Raw genomic sequence first — 18,994 nt, forward strand, 5'->3', positions numbered from 1 at the left:
TTCGTAACAAAAATCGCAACGAATGAAAAATCATCAAAATTCTAATCACCGAAAAAAGCAAATAAAAAAAAAAAAAAAGTAAATAACTCTAACGAAACTGAAAGAAAAAAAAACAGAAAGAACACGCGGGATAAACGTTTCAGCCGAGCCTCTCGGAGGCCAGGAGGCGATGGCGATCGGCGGTAGTTGCGAGCGGTCAGAACTTCCGTCGACTGGCCCATCCTCCGTGTTACGACCAAAAGTGCAGCGTACCAACTAACTGTGGCAGTTCTTCTCGCAGATCTTCATGCACAAGAGCGCGATGCAGATGCACGCGAGGGAGCTCGGAGCGGCGGGCGCGTTGACGGGGAGAGCTGGCGGCGGCGTGGCCGGCGGGCTGGCAGGCCTAGGCCCGATCGGAGTCGGGCCAGGCGGCATGATCGCCGGGAACGAGGTAAAGCCGCACCAGTGCCAGCAATGCCTCAAGTCATTCTCCAGCAACCACCAGCTCGTACAGCACATCAGGGTCCACACCGGCGAGAAACCGTACAAATGCAGCTATTGCGACCGCAGGTTCAAGCAGCTCAGCCATGTACAGCAGCATACCCGCCTGCATACGGGTGAGTATTTGTCCAACCCTCTACGACGATGCCTTGGCGAAATCCTGCCTGGACCGGCGACGGCAGGATTCTGGCTTGCGCGGGCTTGGCCTTCAATTTTCTTTTCCTTTTTTTCGTCTTTCGCTCGAAGAAGAAATTAGTCACGATCGATGGCCACCCCCTTTGACGCACGACGTTGTTTTTTCTCAATCGTTTTTCTGTCGATGTTAATGATCGCTTTGGATTTTGCAAAATAAGGTCAAATAGATATCGGTATCGAAAGGAAGAAAAAGTTTGCATAGGAAAAATTATCTTCGATCGATCGAAATTTCGCGAAGCAGTCGCCTATCTTATCAAACGGAACTATACGGTGTTCAGTTTTTTTTTTTCTTAACTACAACATGCGTCACAAATGTCAGTCCTAATCACGAGGCAAAAGATTGAATTACAATTCTATGAATTTTTAGAGTTTCCAAAAACATTTTCTTGAAAAATGAAGAAGCTGCTTCTACGGTTTCTCGACTTGGAATAGTAATTCTTTTTCCTACTTTTCTTTCCTGTATTTTTTTTTTTTTTTTTTTCTTTTAATTATTACGAAACGATTCGTCGATCTCCAGTGATTGCAGTAAACTGAACGAGCAGCCGTGCTTAATGCATGCATTCACAGTATCCCCGGGACTGATAGTAAATTCTATGAATACCGCATTGCATCGCGACCAGTCGATAATCAATAAATTAATATACTATTATAATCTGTACAAGCGATCGTGCGTTCCGATTGTGGCTAATTTTAATGCATGCTGCGAGATTGCTCAATGCGCCTCGTGCTCCGCTAGAACCGTGGTTTCCAAGACACCGTTGACCGAACACGTTGTCGCACGGTATGCATACAAGTTGCGTATTGCAGATAAGTTCAATTCACGCGGGGCGAACGATCGAATTTATTGAACAGCCGCGGCGTTCGACTAAGAATAGCAGTGACGGAAAGACGCGGAGAACAGACGAGGGACCTGTAATAATGAGAAAATTCGACGGCAAAGCCAGCCAATGGGTCGCGCCCGGGTAGAAAGAATTTCATTAAGGGATGAGCGTAGTCAATCGGAAGGTATTAGCCTCCGTGAAGCGAACGGTCAGCGCTGCCGCGTACGACTGGACCCTTGGAACAGTCTCGTTCGTCTCGTACAAGATTTGCCCCCGAATGGACAGAAAAAAGACCAAGAAAAGGGGCAGGGAGATGGGAAAAAAAAGAAAACGAAACCTCGCCGGTATGCGAGCTATTTAATCGAAAGGCTCGAGAGCTCTCGCTGGTTGCTCGCGCGAGGATAACAGATCGATTTCTAACAAAACATTCAATCAATTTTGTTCGTCAGGGGTTTCGGGAGTTTCCTCGAGACCGTGTGCGCCGGCGATGCGAGCCGCGCGAACCGGCTCGAAAACAAAATCAAACGCGTTCGCTAAACCACGGTTAAACCATGGTTAACGAGGAAAAAAGGGCCGACATTGATTTCACCGCACTTGTTTCACCCCTTCGTCCTCTTCGACGACTACCAACGAGCAAGTAACTACTGCTCAGCAACCCCTTACATTAATAATCACCCTTCCCGCGTACACCAAGCTCCCACTCTACGCTGCTACGGCTGGTACTTCAGCTAACGTCGGTGTACGCGCATCTATCGCATGCACGGCTCTCGGTTTCCGTGTCTTTATCGATGAAACGTTTTAAATAACCGTGTAAGGGGTTCGCGAGACATCCAGGCCCGAAAAATCCCCGGTACAACACCGTTACCATACCAAACTATAGCCCCGTGTTCGTGTTCATCCATCAACCGGGTCCTGCATTAGATCGCGTCATATCATCCTGTGCACCGTAATATATCGATCCTTGGGAAAGAAAATTCCTCATTTTCGAACCCAATCTCCCTCCACGACTGGCACGTACCGATCTCTCTCTCTATCTCTTTCTCTCTCTATCTCTCTCCGTCGATAGAGTCAAAAATCGGCGCGCTCGCAACCGAAATTCCTTCCGAATTCTCCCTCGACCATTGTTTTCCCAAACGATACCGTTTCGCGCGCACCATTTGCATACCATATTGATTTCTCGTTTCGCAGCGAGATCTCGGTGCCGCGCACCGATTGGCCGGTCAAAGTCAAAAAACGGCGGGAATTTACTGCCGCACTGTCGGGTTCACGTGCCACCCGACCACCCCTACCCGATCGTCCGCCTCTCCAGCCACCCCCGTACCCTCCGCACAGTGTGCGCGCACCGTTATAGCCAGCGCATTACAACAATTTCCCTCGACGGCTCGAATATACATATATTCGCGGGGCTATAAAATTTGCAACGTATACGCATATAATTCATTAACCGAAATTCGACAGAATTCGCATTGGGTACGGGGGCAGGCAGAACGAGAAACACCGGGCGCGAAGGGAGAGGCGATGCCACGCGGGTGGTAGGGGTGGGAACGGGCGGGTTAGAGGGATGGCGTGGAAAATGTACGGCGAGGGTAGCAGAAAGGAAGGATAGCGAATATAATATCGGTGAGTGTCCACGATATCCATAGCTGGTCAATAGCTGCAGCCTAGACAAATACCTGCCGAGGGTGTAGAGTCCATCGGTCCCCACCCTTCGCGGGCTTACGAGGGTGACTGGGCGCGCGGCCAATAGGAGGTCAGCGCGCCCCACTCGGGACGACGGGCGCGAAAAAGCGCGGGAATTTTTCGATCGCCCGATCGCTCAATAATGGAACCGAAGTTACGCGCCGCCACCGTCGCACGCGCACCACCAACGCCGAACCATTGCCCACCACCACCACCACCACCACCACCACCACCAGCATCGCCGCTACCACCCCTAATACTAACGTGTTGTATCTACGCACACGTAGATAGGTGTACACACGCGTACGTGTACACACGAGAAGACGATAGCCTAATAAATAGCCGTACGCATTTGCAAGCGTGTCGACGGACAGGCGACAGAGTTCGTATGCAACGGGCCAGAGGCAACCAAAGATTATCCCTTCGGCAACGAGGAAAACTCAATTTTCATGGGATGAAATCTAATGATCGGTCACCCGACGCGCACGGAATTAATCGGTTTTCCCGAACGGCACGAGAGCGGCCGCGTTAGCTTTCGGAAACATCAACGATTCCGGCTCGCTCGCAGAAGGGTTCACCTCCGTTCTCTCTCCTTTCTCCACCCTCCGATGGAACCCAATCGGAACCTCTAAAGATAGACGCGTTCCGGGGTTCGTTCGAGGAGCAAGGAGCTCGCGTTTAAATTCGATAGAGTAATAAACGGCGTGCTGGTTGGGAGAAGGTTGTTACAGGACGACGAGTTCATTAATAGCGATACAAATGGCGAACAGTCGCGGAGGTGTAGAGCACGGTTCGCCCCCTCTCGATGGTGGTCGCGTTTGAAAAAAGGAGCACGTTCGCCCGGCGAAATTGACCGGACAATTTTAAAGCCCACTTAAGACTGCGAAAAATTGCCGTATCGTCGGTGCATGAATAAAAATTAAGTCCTCCGCGAGGTTCCGTGAAGGGTGGAAGGTGGTCCCGACCATCGACACGCTTTCGAGACGAGCTTGCGTATCCGTATTTACGAGGCGACGGGAGGAGTAACGAGGAAAAAAGGGGGGAAAAAGAGGAAAAAACGCCGGACGGAATTACTCTCGAATTCAAAGTGACGCTCTTCTTGTTCCCCGTCTCGCCCCTCGACATCTTTTCCGGTTCTCTTTGGCAATGTCGGTGGTGACCTCCTGACAGAGCCGAGAACTCTCCCCACATCGCGAACCACCGTCAACAACCCCCGCGATCCGTCTCCTTCGCCTCGTCCACCTTTTCCACCTCCTCCTCTCCTACTTTTAATTCGCTAATTTCACCCAGTTAAGAATTTATGCGACGGAACGTCTCGCCAGACGTCTCGAGAAAAATCAAAGCGTCGCAACGGAAAGAACGACGCCAAACCCCTTATCGCAAACGAGGCGGGATGAAAGATTAAACAAAAGCGACTACGTTTTACCTGTCTCGGAGTAGAGGAAAAAAACGAAAGAAAAACCCGTGAAACGTCTGAATTCCCATTAGAAATAATCGCCTTTTTGATTATTTCCCCGCGGGAAGATCGGTCGATCGCAACGAACGCGATACCTTTCGTCAGCTTATGCAATTAATTCACGTAACATGAGCTAATCAACTCGACCATACCGGGATCGTAAATATTTTAACGACCTGTATTAATCCTAATATTAGTTTGCGCGTAGCTATCGTAAATTACTCGTGCTGTATCAAAATTGTGGGAACGCTGGTTCGACCGCGATGTGGAAATGTTTTAGAACCAAGACATTCGTATTTCGATACCCCATCGATCGAGTTCATTGAAAAAAGTCGAACGAACGCGAAAGAAGAGTCGAACTCGCTGCTCGCGTAACCTTGCAACGTTACAACGCGTCGCGCGAGACGTTACGAGCGGAATTACGGTCCCAAAACCGTGCCACTTAATCCTGGCTACCCGTTGCGCACCCCTTGGAACACTGTATCTCGGTTGGACGGAATCAATTAGCTTAAATTCAGGACGGGAAACGTAAACCGTGAACTCTTCTCCTTTGCGATCGGTTAGCGTTCACATACGGCGAAACGATCGAGTAGGAGACGTCAGAAGTCGAGGGTACCGAGAAGAAGTAACGGTCAGAAAGTTCTGTTCCCCGATAGCGGAGAGAAAGGCAATTAAACCGTTAAAAGGTAAAAGGTAAAGATAATTAAAAGTTGAAGATACCGTATGGCCTGCCAGAAAATTAACGTAGTCATGCCGCGTATGCATAGACGGGCAACCAATGAGTCTATTCTAATTTTCTACGAACCCTTCCGCGGCGATGCATTTTTTCCATGAGGGTTCATTTGAATAGGGTCCCCGGCCTCTGCACGAGGGATGGCTCGACGATACGCCTACGCTTCTTTTTTCTACTCGACCTACTCTTCTTTTCTTTCCTTTTTTTTTTTTTCGTTTTTTGTTTCTTCTTCTGACCTTCCTCTCCTCTTTTTTCCTACCCCCTTTCTCGTTTCTTGTCGACCGAAATTCTAGTCAATGCCACCCGATAGCCGTCTTTTCACCGTCCCCTTTCAAAGCGCGCCTCTACTTTTTTTCGTTCATCTTGATCGAGAGTCATTGCAACGGATATAAGTGCATTCAAGCGAAAATGACACATCATTTTTTTAAGGTCACCTTTCAACGATCGCGCGCACTATTGTCACTGTGTACCGTTTGTGATCCGAGATAAGTAATCTCGCTTCGCGAGATGTTTGCTCAAGCCTTGTTGATAGATTCGTGCAAGGAACAAGCGACTGTCTATTTCGATCGATTTTTTAAACGTATTCGATGACAATTCGTGGTTTTGAAACATTTTCGACAGGCACACTCCATAACGATGACAAGCCATGGTACAAAGAAACACCCACGCAATAAGAATCATTTGGACGATTGCAATTTTTCGCAAACTTGAGAACAATGCAAGAAGAACAATGTTTCTAACCGTCGAAGAATTACATTTTTTTCGTAGTGAAGAAACGAAAAGGCTGCGACGATCGTAAAAGGAAAGAGAAAGAAATGCAGGCAAATAATCGGACGTGAAACGAGGAATTGTTAAATAAAACTGTGATGAATATTTTCTTTCCGCGATATTCATCGAGCTATTAGTTTTTCAAAAGCGCGTAAATCTGCTGTACGTCCTCAGATTGTTGCCATGAGAGTGATTTTTTCTACGACTTATCTTATCGCGCGTTACTGATATAGAATAGAATCCGAGATGCATTCGCGAGCAATAAGTGTTCTTCGTACTGTAAAAAGTAAAATCGACGGGAATTTTTCGCCGGGACTCGATCGCCGCGAAAATTCATCGCTGAACCGTGCCACGGACGAAAAACGGGACGATATCTTAATTGAAACCCGTGTGCGGCTTCAAACGGGACTCGCGATTATTATTTCAACGTGAGGAAGCATGGCGCGAGACGTTTCAAAGGGTGGACGTCGAATCGTTTAAAAATTCTTAAAGAGACGCGACTCTTTCGACCCTTGGAACCAACGAAACTTCACCCCCCCCTCCCCCTGGCTCGCATTACTGACTTACTTTTCGAACCCTTTCGGGACCAAGACGGGCAGAGTTCGCCAAGCGCTCGAACGAGAAACGAGAACGACACGGCTAAAGAGAACGCCGGAAAATATTCATCGGGGCATCGCCGAACAAATGTTTCGGCGTGGATAGAAAAAAAAAGTATTCCCGCCTAGGTAAAGACAAGATACACGCGCGATACGTGTAAGCGTACCACCAGAAGGCTGTAATCTCGCTTCATACCAGTTCTCTATCTAATGTATACTCGCATGTAGCAAACGGTCTACAAAATCTAGATTGACTTTCTAAGCTGGCACGAAAGCGACTTTTTGCACAAAATCAGGTACGATCTTCAACGAGGACTGCACGATCACGCTTCAACCGCAGAACCGGTCTGTAGGTTAAGGATACTTCGTGCTCCCTCGCCACGAGCGCATTAATTTCGCGCAAACAAATTTCACGTCGCTCGTCATTAAATTATCATTCTCGCGTTCTCCTGTTTTCTTCTTTTTTCTTCCTTTTACGTCCACGTACGTTCGAGCTTCGCGCGTGTTTTAATGCGTTCTTAATTTAACACGTTCGAGTGGCTGGTTTCCCGTGCGAAACATTTGGAGATCGTGCGACGATTAAATCTTGCCGTTTCGAACGCGACAAATAAAAAATGCAGTGGGGAAGGTCGAAGGCTCGTCGATACGAAGAAATGTTCGCGACGTTTGTTAGCCTAATCGAACTAACCTATGCGTAGGAAACAATTCTTTGACGCGACAGTGTACCACGGTGTACGAAATTGTACGCTAACGGACGTTATTTAATTATCTTAGTTGTTTGGAGAAGCAAATGTTCGCGTCGATTTCGGAACTCGTACAGAGACAGTGTATGAAACTTCATACTCTGAATTAGTTTGGCTACACGTTACGTCATTTGAAAGGAAGATAACCTCGTTTTCTTAACTATTTATATGCTTCACTTTTCTCCGCGTAGAATTGTTCCTGTAATAATATCGTCGTCTAGGGAAAGTTGATACATTAGAGTATATTAACTGGCCCCAGCTACTTTCAGTCGGATTTCCTTCGCCTCTTTATTGGAAAATAGTTCGAATTTATACCGAAAGAACGGGGCGCGATAAAATATTGCAATCTATTTTTAATAATCCGGGCGAACTGCGAATTGCGTATATATTCAAAATTTATTATCGAAGGCCTGGTCAAGCTCTAACGACAATGTAGAATTTTAATGGAAAGATCGTATCGACTGGTCCCATAATGAGACAAGTTGATCCGTTTTGAATCAATAAAGTTAACATTCTTTTCGCGCAGAATATACCTGTCACGGTTTTTCAAACTTTCACTCGCAACGCGTAAACAAGACCAAAGTATATTATTTAGCGGATTTTTCATCGGGCGTAATTAATAAGGGGAGGAAAAAGAACGGCGAAAGAATCGAAAACTGCAGAATGTATCAACTATCCCCGGCCTCTCTGATATATCTGCGTTCTTTCTCGATGACACGTAGTGTTAGACCAGATTCTGAAACCAGTTTCTCAAAACGACTGCCTCTACGATTACCGACACAAACCGCTACTAATTACAGTCGCGATAAAAATTCTTAGAAGGCTATTGATCCTCTAACCGAGTCGATACCTGCTCTATACGCCCGCGATACTCCACGCTTCCTTTCTTCGTCTCTTGCTCTGCCTTTATTCCTTTCTGTTTCCTTTTTTTCTTTCGTTCCTCCGCGTTCCTCTTCGAGAAGGCCCGGGAGAGGAGAGAAGATTTACGCTGACCATTTATATCGGCGAGTCGGGCCGGCGGGTCAAGAATATTGAACACAGCCGGCCGTAAAATAAGATATAGATTTCCATCTAGTAAACTTTCTACACGGCATGTGTGGGAGGCAGCGCAGAACGCCATACGGCATACGAGAACAGCTCTCAGGCCGTCTTACGTTAGAAACTTTGGGCGCAGCCTTGTGTGCACTGCTCGAGTTATACGGTTCGCACACCGATGCGAGCAGGATACCTCCGCGCCGAGGAAACAGGCTCTGAGAGACGTGTGGGCACTTGAAACGGCCGCGAGTGGAGAGACATTCTGCTCGCGATGTGGGACGATCCCGGCTCTGTTCCCTAAATTCGAGCGCAATTAAAAGAAGAGAAGATGGTAACACGCTCGTAAACGAACGACAGTCTCGCAGGGGTGAGAGACAGAGAGACACGATTAAAACGTTGCGAATAAAAATGGACGAGGGGGAACGTGCTCGCCACACTTTCACCCTCCGCGCAACCCTTTGTGCCCAATCTTGGACCGCGCGGAAAGAAAGCCTCGCATCGGGGTTCTTTGTGCGTCGACAGGCCAGAAACGAGCTCGTCATTGAGGATCTTGGTCCTGTCAATAGCAGTCGGAGGATTTCATTCGTGTTCCATCACCGCGATGGGGTGGTTCTGGTTATCTGTTCGGTGACCTCGTTCGAAATCTTCGACGAGTTTTCTACGTTTTTACCCCGTGGCTTAACGAACGATTAAATCTAGATCTCCCTTCGTTCGCGTCGGGTTTTCTCCTTCCGATGGTATCTGAATTTCAACGTGTAACAGCCAAGAAACAGCAGAGAACGTAACTTGGTGTTAATTCCTGCGGGGAGGATAGATGGTGGCTCCTCTCTTTCTCTCTGCGTCGAACAAATGACTCGCGATGAAAAATCGTAAAGACGCGAGAGCCATCAGGACTTAGCTACCACACCACTCGACAAGCCGAACGTTCGTTCGTTCGTTCTGAGACATTAATTTTTACCCCTTTTTTACCCCCATCTGCCTAATGACCCGAAGTCTGCCGTTGCCTCCGCGATGACGCCGTTGGACGGAGAAGGAGGGCGAAAAAAGGTCTCGACGAAATGCCCGTTAAGTGGCGTGAATCGCCGTCGGGAGGCACGGACCAAGATCCTGTCCTGCATCCAGAAGGAACGATCGTTACCACGGATCGGACGGATGTGCCAGAACAAGGGTCCTGGTGTGCCGTGTACAGTCTCCTTCCTTCCGGTATCTTACATAATTTCTCGTCCGTTTTTCTCGACGGCGCCCCAACCCCTCGTCCAACGACGACGGCCCCCTTGGCTCGTTTTCACCCCGTTCAAGCCGAGAACCAGCCACGCCGCCGCAACAATGGGTCTCATCAGGCATCGGGAATAAATTATGCCCGGCTAAGTCCGCCAGAAAAATGACCAAGCCCCGAAATTAGTGCTTCCACTTGCCGGAGGAGCGCAAAGAAACGGCGGAGGAACGAAAAATTGCGACGAACGACGAAATAAAGAAGGAAGTTTAACGCGAGAGAGGCTGCACTTCCGCACTCGGATCGTACCTACAATTCTTGCTAATTAACGCTTCGACAGGCGGAAGACAGGGAGTACGCCCGAGGATCCTGGCAGGCTGCACTTAAACGTCCGATTCGGGAGACGCTCGAAGACGCGCGCGTGTGCGTCGAAGGGAGGAACGTGGGCCATCGCGTGACAAATCGGCGAAAATGATTCGTGGATCTTATAACCAGGGAAAAGTAAACCACAGGACGAGAGAGAAGGTCAGCGACCCCGTGCGCTCCCTCTGGGCGGTCTGAAAACAGAAGAAAAAAGCAAAGGTATCGGTTGAAAAGGAAACAAAAAAAAAAAAAAGGAAAAAAGAAACGATCAAGAGTTTCGGACGGGGCAGGTGAAACGGTTTGAAAGGGTAAAGTGCAAGGGAGATGAAAGAAGCTACCATATGCCCAAATAATGTTCCACCCGCGTAGGACGCGACCAACCGGCACAACGAGTTCCACCATCGGCATCGGACGGGAACCTTCCGAAATATCTTGTGGAATCATCGACGGTGCGAAACCCAGCAAATGGACGAGGAGCGACAGTTCCGATCGTCGATCCTCGAAGAGGGGGGGCAGAGTTTCACCGAAAGTCGGTGAAAACTTGCCTGCGATGATTCGAACAACGCGAGCTACAAGAATATCGATTATGGACAGAGCCGGCGATAGCTGAACGTCTGCCACTCGACGATTCTCAAACACTCCCGGCACGTTTGTCCGTAATCGTTCTCGGAGATATCTAGGAACCTAGATTGCTAGACCTTGCTATTCGACGCGAGCTCCCTGGGTTAGTGGAAATGGTATTGAGTAGCAGCAACGTGCTTCGGACAAAACGGCTTGAGAGTGTATCGGATACGATCCGGCTTTGAAATCATTCACCTTCCAAATGCGATATTCAGCCTCGCTCGTTTTCGTACCTGTGCCGTTCCGGCAACGATTGCGCCCAAAACTTTCTCATCGATTCGCGGTCGTGCGAACTGACACCAGCATAACATTTTCGAAGAATACACGGCTTATCGAAGGAATCATCGAAAGAATCGAACCGGCTGAAAGGGACGTGCCCTGTGCCCGTTACCATGGTCGCCACTAGGTTTTGAAGAGGATGTACCGGGGCAATTTGGCCTAGACTACTGATGATGACTGTACCATCGCGTATACGGAGGGATATGGGCGCGCACACACACACACACGCGCACACACATACACGTACACTCGTGAAATTTCGCACGTACGTACGCGCGGCACATTCGCCAGGGGGTAGAAATCATTAAAGGGGCGTGGCGTGCCCGTGGTTGCCCGGATGACGGTCACGTGAACCAAGATGGCCGCCAAGCGGGAGGGCTCCCCTCTTTGCAACAGTCATTTGTTATCGGCCATTTTATTTTAATGATTTCCATGCATGCGTGAAACGCTCGGCTGCATTGCTCGAGAAAGGGATGTTCTCTCTCCCGCGCGTTCTCTCTCTCTCTCTCTCTCTCTATCTCTATCTCTCTCTTTCTCTCTCTCCATTCGTCTTCTCTCTAGCTGGCCCACTCGCTCTCTATGCGCCTGGTAACGCGTTCTCCTAACGCAATACACGGTATACGGCGCAACGAACGCGCCCGCTAACGCTGCTTTCGCGATCATTTCAAAGCCTATAAATTTCGATTCTATCAGCCGTTAATGCTCCTACTTTCTTTCGATAAATTTCGATGCGACTCGCGATCGATGAGTCCCGCGACACGATCCCACCAGCCACTGTTCTCCGTTACGGTTGAGAAAACCGTGGAAACCTCCGAGGCAACCCCGCGACCGATCGCGAAAACAAGAAAACTGTTAAAAACGAACGTGATTTGTTGGACGCTGATCGTAACGGAATAAGAAGAGACGAGCGGTACCGGGCGGAAGGAAAATAGTAACGAGCACCTCGTGCCCGAAGAACAGCGTCCATAATCATAGTGATAAAACGGGTATAAAAGCGAGCCAACCGGAGTTAGCACGGGAGAGCGATTCGACTCGTTACATTACCGTAATTTGTTTAATAACCCACGGCAGTGTAATCATTGATTCGATTGTTAGAATCGTAATGATTCTGCATTACCATCGGAATAATTAATACGTACGAATCGAACGACGTAATTAAGGGTTGATCGATGGCTTTTTATATCGCTCTAAGTGATTGCTTCTTCCCGGCGATCGGAATATCGTCGCCCCCCAAAACGCTATCAATAATTCCGGCGTGCGGAGGCAAATTAATAGAATCTATCGGAGATCACTCTCCGTGCTCTACTTTTAATCCACATTCGATGTTAAATTACTCTTAAACTGGCCGGTTTGCCGGAACAAATCCCGGCTAAGCGTACTTTAATTAGCACGAAAATGAATGTAACATCATCCTCCGAAAATACTTTCCGACAGAACCAAGGTTAACGTAATCAACGTTGCGCCAGTCCCTCGTAAATTTTCCACGAGACCAACCGAACCCCGTGCAGTCCTCGCCGCCGTCCGGTGCGCCGCGAATTTCCACGAAAATTCGAACGAAATCCACCCTGTTCCCGGGAGGGGCGTTCGAAAAATCGCCTTGTTTTATTTCCCTCGAATCGTCCAAGCCGGATTTGCTCGACGAGGCGAACGCGAAAAATCGTCATCGACCGGGAGGGGCGCACGGCCGACAAATATCATCGCGATACACAAACATTCCAGCCAGCTGGGCGCAGCATTCTCATCCCCAATTTTTCCCTGGCGAACTATGCGTTTGCCCTCCCTCTTGTCGCAAAATTCAAGGTACCGCTCTCGTGTGAATAGCTCGACGAGCAATTCTCTGGAGTGCGGAAGAGAGAGAACGAGAGAGCGATAGAGAGAGAAAGATAGACAGAGCGAGGGGGTATGGGGGGTGGTAGAAAGAGTGGCGAGCAAACGCTCGAGAGGAGCGCAGAGAGACGAGGTCATCGCGGCGCAAGCACAACGCACGTGCGTGTGAGTGCGTGCAATTTAATGATTTCCAGCCGGAATTTCGATGATGGCAAACTGGAATGGAGGGGAAAACGGCGAGAAAGAGGGACGGGTCGCGGGGCGGCGGCGGGTACGGGTGGTAGACCAGGGGAAGAGCCGTGCAGCGTGTGTGCAACGACTGGTTGGACAGAGCCGGCTTGTTGCACACGCGCAAAATCGCACGGGAGAAACAAAGAGGAGAACGCGGAGAAATCGAGGGAAAGACAGGCGAACCGGCGAAAGAGAAGCGAACGAAGGGACGACGAGGACGGTTGTTGCGCGTAGGGAAGAAGGAAGAGAGAGAGAGAGAGAGAGAGAGAGAATGAGAGGCTTGGAGGAAAGCGTGTTCTCGAGAGTGAAAGAGAAGGACGATGAGAGGGACAGAGGGAGGGAGAGAGATAGAGAGAGAGAAGGAGAACGGGAGAGAGATAGGACGTAAATTTTCTAGCGGTGCGTTCATTTGTTCGTTCAACGAAATGCGAATGCATTATACATGGATTGCAGGGGACATTAATTTTCTGCCGTGGACGTGTAGTGGGCCGTGGAGGGCCGCTGGGTGGTCGGTGCTACGAGGCCGGAGGGGGCTCGTCGTTTCCACGGACGAGGCAAGAGGGTTGCAAAGGGAGGGAGAGTACGTACGAGCATCGAAGTGAGCCAGAGGGAGAAACGAAGAGAAAGAGATGGACAGAGTCCGGATAGAAAAGCCCGTGAGAGGTAGAGAGAGGTAGAGAGAGAGAGAGAGAGGAGAGAGAGAGAGATGGAGAAACGTATCCAAGTTGTTACATACTCGCACGTTCGACCACGTGCCAGCAGCTTTTTCCAAGCTTTCTGTCCACTTTTGCAAGCACGGCGGTGATTTTGACGAGTGGACGACGAGGCGTACCGCTGGGGGATAAAAAAGGTGCACACGCGCCGCGGACTGGTCGTGCCCGAGAGAAAAACGTGCCGGGCATTTTCCAGCGGGAACCCAAGGGGAGGAGGAGGGGGGGGGGCGGGGTGCAACGAGTGGAAACGCACGCGCCTGCGAAACCGCCGCGCACTGACAAATAATCAAATATATCGCCACTCTCATTTGATATTCCGAGTTAGTGTAGGTGATGAATGTAATGACGTTATACACCGTCAGGGAATTACGGTCGTCAAGCAAAATTTAATGTCGATGCATGTTTAGTGCCGCCGCGAGAGATACACGGGGCAAGGCATTAAATGAAGAGGTGTGAAAAGAGCATTCGGTACGAACGCCCCGCGGTTGGAACACGCATCGATCTACCGCCGGTGGATTTTCCCTCTGAAAGAAAAAACCTCGGAATAATCGTTCCCCCGATTAACCAAATTGAAAGCAATTACCTGGCGTTAAATTTTATTTTCCACCGAGAGAGAATCGGGACGCGTTGATCAAACTCCCAACGACTGTTCATTAACACGGAATTATATCGGTTCATTTAATGATTAACCTTCGCCGGTTAATATCTGGAAGATCAGATGATGATGCGCCTGGATAATTACCGTGTAAGATTCCTACCTACACTCGTTACCGTTCATAAATATTTAAACTCTTGCGCGTAATTGAGGCGTACGATATAGCTTGTAGCGAAACTCCCCAACGTGTATCTGCTATTTTTGTCTTCTGTAATTATACATAATTAATGGAGATTGATCTCTTTATAATCGACTAAAGTTGCGTGACAATTCATCTCGCGCAGGTACTCGAGTAGAATGACTTTGAGTGCCACTAACAATGAGCTGCTTTTTACGTACGATTCTTATCTTAACTCTTCCACGTGCTCATAACATTAGTCGATGCTAATTCCTCAACTTAATATAACTTTTCCGAGTCTCCGATAGATTCTAAGATATTAATCGTCCCCTTCCTATCGATACCATTGTTCTCTCTCTCTCTCTCTCTCTTTCTTTCTCTACCTATGAATCTTTAAATCGCGTGAAAGAACTTAATTATAAAGGTTATTTAAAAATGTTCCGTGCGATTGTTCGAATATCTGGAAAAAGCGATGTATTTTTGTATCCGATTCAAGAATGTTAGCAACGTCTATAAATCGAAAGAAAGATCCGAATCGAGGAATATCTGCGTCGTTCAGGGACGATCGTCCAACAATTTTTGCACAGAACGAACGACGGCCAGCAAAGTTCTCCATCGCTCGCGTTCGTAACTAATACTCTCCAAGGTCCTTCGAAGAAAGCATATCACCGACAGATTCGCACGCGAGTGCACCGAACAGACGTGTTTCGAGTAACTGCAAACACGATAAAATTTTATGCGCGCATACACACGGCTTCTAAATAAACGCGTCCCGTAAAACGACGCCTGGTCCAGCTGATAAAAATGATAAAGTAAAGCTCGTAAAAGTAATAGTTTACAAGTATCTTCCGCAACCTTTGCTACGTCGTTACGCAGCGTTTTCCAATCTCGCGTCGAACCGCCTCCTCCGTCGTTCGAATTTTCTTTCGCGTCCTCTCGTCCCTCACGTTCCTTCCGCCGCTAAAAAGAGAAGCACACGCGTCGACGTGTTCCTCGCGTAACATCGTGTAATAGATATATTTTACACAGTCCCCGCTGTCGCGACATTAATAAGAAAGATACTACACAATCGTCATGGGAATCTCGCGCGACAGATGCGAAGTTCATTGAAAAGTTATCCCGTCCCGCGTACCCGCCGTCTTAATCCTCCCCGTCCGTTCGATTTTTACGATCCTCCGCGTGCACGGTTGCCCTCGCGTTTCGATTCCCCGACGCTTAGTCAGGCCATTTTGGTGCACCCGTTCTGAAACATTCGACTCGTCCGCCGTTACAAGAATAACACCAGCGAGATATTAAAAAACGCTGCGGCGAGGAACACCTCGAATTATTTTCATTAAGGGTTCGATCGGTTTGAATAAAAGATGAATCGCGATCGAGCGCCGGGAGGAAAGGAAGCGTAGCCGGAACTGGAGAGAAAGAGGGGTAAAGGGAGAGAGAGAAAGAGAGAGAAGGAGTGAGAAGGGGTGGTGGTAGGTGGAGGGAGAAAAATGCGAGAGAACAAAAAGAACAAGAGTGCCCGGGGTAAAAAGGACCGGGGGGAAGAATGTCGATATTAATAAAAGTTAAATTGAGCCAATCGCTCGTGGGAATTAGAATAGAGAGCCCGTTCGACGAGGCGGGCGAGGCGGACGGAAAAGCGCAATAAAAATTGCAACGATCGCGAGCCACCGTGTACCTTTAACGCGAATCGACGGGACGGATCAAATATTTCCCAAGATATTTCCCCGCGCTAACACGCCGGATGCAATATTAATCGGCTTGTGAAATAATCAACGAAGAATTTGCATAAATACTGAACGTGTCGAGTAACGAAAATTGCCGGTACCTATCTCATTAACACGGGCATCCGTAATAGACTAGATTAAAATTGATAAAAGCGATAGCTCCACTTGCGAACGGACCGCAGCTGTCACGATTAATACGCATCGCCGGGAAAGATGGGACGAAATCAGCAAACGGATACGCGCGTTCATTGTTTTAAACCGGAGCGCAGGTCACGGCCCGTTGAAACGCCGCCTCTAATGGTCGTTTTAAAACGAGTGGCATTTTTTACGCTCATCCCTAAATCTGCCCGCTGATACCTGTTGCGCGTTACCCCGTAGGAGGAAAAAAAAGGGGAGGGACAAAAAAAAAAGGAAAAAAAAGGTAATTCAACCGCTAACCTCTCCGTCGTCTCGTCCCGTGTCCTCCTCGTGTATATATATATATATACATATACATATATATACGAAATAGCCGCGCGTTTCCACGATTAATCGGCCGTTCGCGACTCGTTCACGCTTACGGGGACATCGCGACGGCCAATTATCGTGAAAACCGAGCGCGTCCCAATATTTTTCGATCGACAACGAGCGTATCTGCGCTAGCGGATCGTGGATCTTCCGTGCGAGATTAATTTTTCTTGTTACAGGTGAACGTCCGTACAAGTGTCATCTACCGGATTGCGGGCGGGCGTTCATTCAGCTGTCGAATTTACAGCAACACCTACGAAATCACGACGCCCAGGTGGAACGGGCGAAGAACAGGCCGTTCCATTGCAACATCTGCGGCAAAGGCTTCGCCACAGAATCCAGCCTTCGTACCCACACGTCGAAGGTCAGTCATGTATGTACCAAATCCGACGTCCAACAACAACAGGCATTTTGGCTACTTAACGCGGTGCTCGCACACGATTATAAATCGAAACCATGGTCGGAAAGATCCGGAGAACCGAGTCTAGAAATCAATCAGACGGTTGTAACACGTGCGATGTCAACTCGTACGATTATACGCATATTCTATCCGTAGTACTGTTACTTGCCAAATATATCCGCTGATACGCTCTTCTATCCGACGATACATTCTCATGTATTTACGCTGTTTAGACGTTATTTCCTCCGCGCGGTACGGAACACGTTTCTCTGAATGCACACATGGTGGCGGGTCACGCTTCTGTCCGGATAACTTCTGTCAGCAGACTCGATCCTATCTACGATAGGCTTCCATTTTATCCTTTACTCTTTTTTTTTGTCTACGATCGATCATTATTGCGTAGCTTCGTTAAATGCCAGAGGCAAGAACTATCGACAAAAGCAGCAACAGCGGCAACGGCACACCAGCTAACTGGCTCTCGATCTTCACGGGACGCGAGAATTCGATGCACGGTCTTCTACACCCATCTCGCGAGGATCTTGTGCCCTCCATCGAGTCGCCACGATTCATTTTCCGGCTCGTTTCTGACCGTGATCGTAAAACCAGCGCGTCGCGTTAAAAGCCGTGCAGAGAGTTTCGCTCCCGAGGTTCGCAAGGTGCCACGTAACTCGACGACAGTCCCCGCGTGCTGTTGGTGTGTGTCGTAACAATAGAGAAAGATCCTAACGGTAGCTTAGATCATTCTGCTGGGTTCTCTTCGTAACGCTTGGGACTGCTTTGGTTGTGGTTTTTTGTTTCTCTTTTTTTTCTTTTTTTTTCATCGACGAGCCGCCGCTTCGAACTTTGAACGGGAGTTCGCAGAGCGATACAGGGCCAGCCTTCACGCCTTCATCCTATATCGCCCATTACCGGTCGCTAGATCCGTCTGGTGTCGTGTGACTGCAATCTTCGCGTCGAACGATCAAGAGGATCTACGCGAGTCTCGACGTCGCTTCTCGGGGAAGAGAGAAATGTAGCGGTGACTCGAGAATCTCGACACGAGAGTCGTCGTACCCGACGAACGATCGATGTCCACTGACGTTGTCGGTCTCGCGTGGAGAACGAACGCTCTCGCGCGACAACGGAGAAAGCACGAAAGTCGACCGTGAAGAAGCAAAGAGAGAGAGAGAGAGAGAGATGAAAAGAGCGAAAAAAAAATCGGATGATCTGGGAAAAAGATCGCGTCCCCCAGGCACTTAATCGAATTCACCCCTAGCGATGAATCGCAGCACGTAGCGATTACCAGAGGAATCTTGTACCGTGGGGTGGTTTTTTGCCGGCCCCGATCGGCCAACTGAATTTCTCAACCCTTTCGCCGCGCCAGGCACATGTCTTGACGAAAAAACGTGGGAAGGCATCTGTCGAGCCGTCCGTGACTCAGTCTTTTCCTCTTGTTTCTCCTCGCTGTCTTCTCGCGCTTCTTTCGCCGCGGTGAAAAACCGATCGGGTTCTTTTTGCCCCGGCCAATTAGACCAGGCATGTTGCGTAACCAGTCGTAAACTGCCGATCTCCTTCTGTACGCGATCTAAACGAGGAAGCGGTACAGTCCAACGGATTAACCATTAATGCCGCGATAAACGCACAAAACGACTGGCATCCCAACCAATGTCGACCTGCCGATCTCTCATTGGGTGGCTCCGGGATAACGCGAAATCTAATTAATTTAGCCCACACCTAGCCAACCAGCAGGACGTTCAACGAACCACTATCTACTTTCTCAGCTGAGAAGAAGCTGAACAGAAAAGTCCCTTTTTTTTCTTTCTCTATCATCGAACACCAGCTAACCGAGTGTAA

At 48.8% G+C, this 18,994-nt stretch overlaps 1 protein-coding gene across 15 annotated transcripts in view; it reads left to right on the forward strand.

Annotated features, from left to right (window-relative positions):
* The window catches only part of Dati (zinc finger protein datilografo), a 56,339-nt gene that overhangs the window by 25,304 nt on the left and 12,041 nt on the right, over nucleotides 1–18,994 (forward strand). For 9 of the 15 annotated variants that reach the window (XM_076902107.1, XM_076902103.1, XM_076902095.1 and 6 more), the window contains 2 exons: nucleotides 269–599; nucleotides 16,941–17,134. In XM_076902107.1, the coding sequence (XP_076758222.1) occupies nucleotides 269–599; nucleotides 16,941–17,134 (525 nt within the window). The remainder of the gene's footprint in view (nucleotides 1–268; nucleotides 600–16,940; nucleotides 17,135–18,994) is intronic. The other 6 variants (XM_076902093.1, XM_076902098.1, XM_076902099.1 and 3 more) reach the window with 2 other exon arrangements.

Source organism: Xylocopa sonorina, chromosome 9 (genome assembly GCF_050948175.1).
Source record: "Xylocopa sonorina isolate GNS202 chromosome 9, iyXylSono1_principal, whole genome shotgun sequence".
In the NCBI taxonomy this organism is placed as follows: domain Eukaryota; kingdom Metazoa; phylum Arthropoda; class Insecta; order Hymenoptera; family Apidae; genus Xylocopa; species Xylocopa sonorina.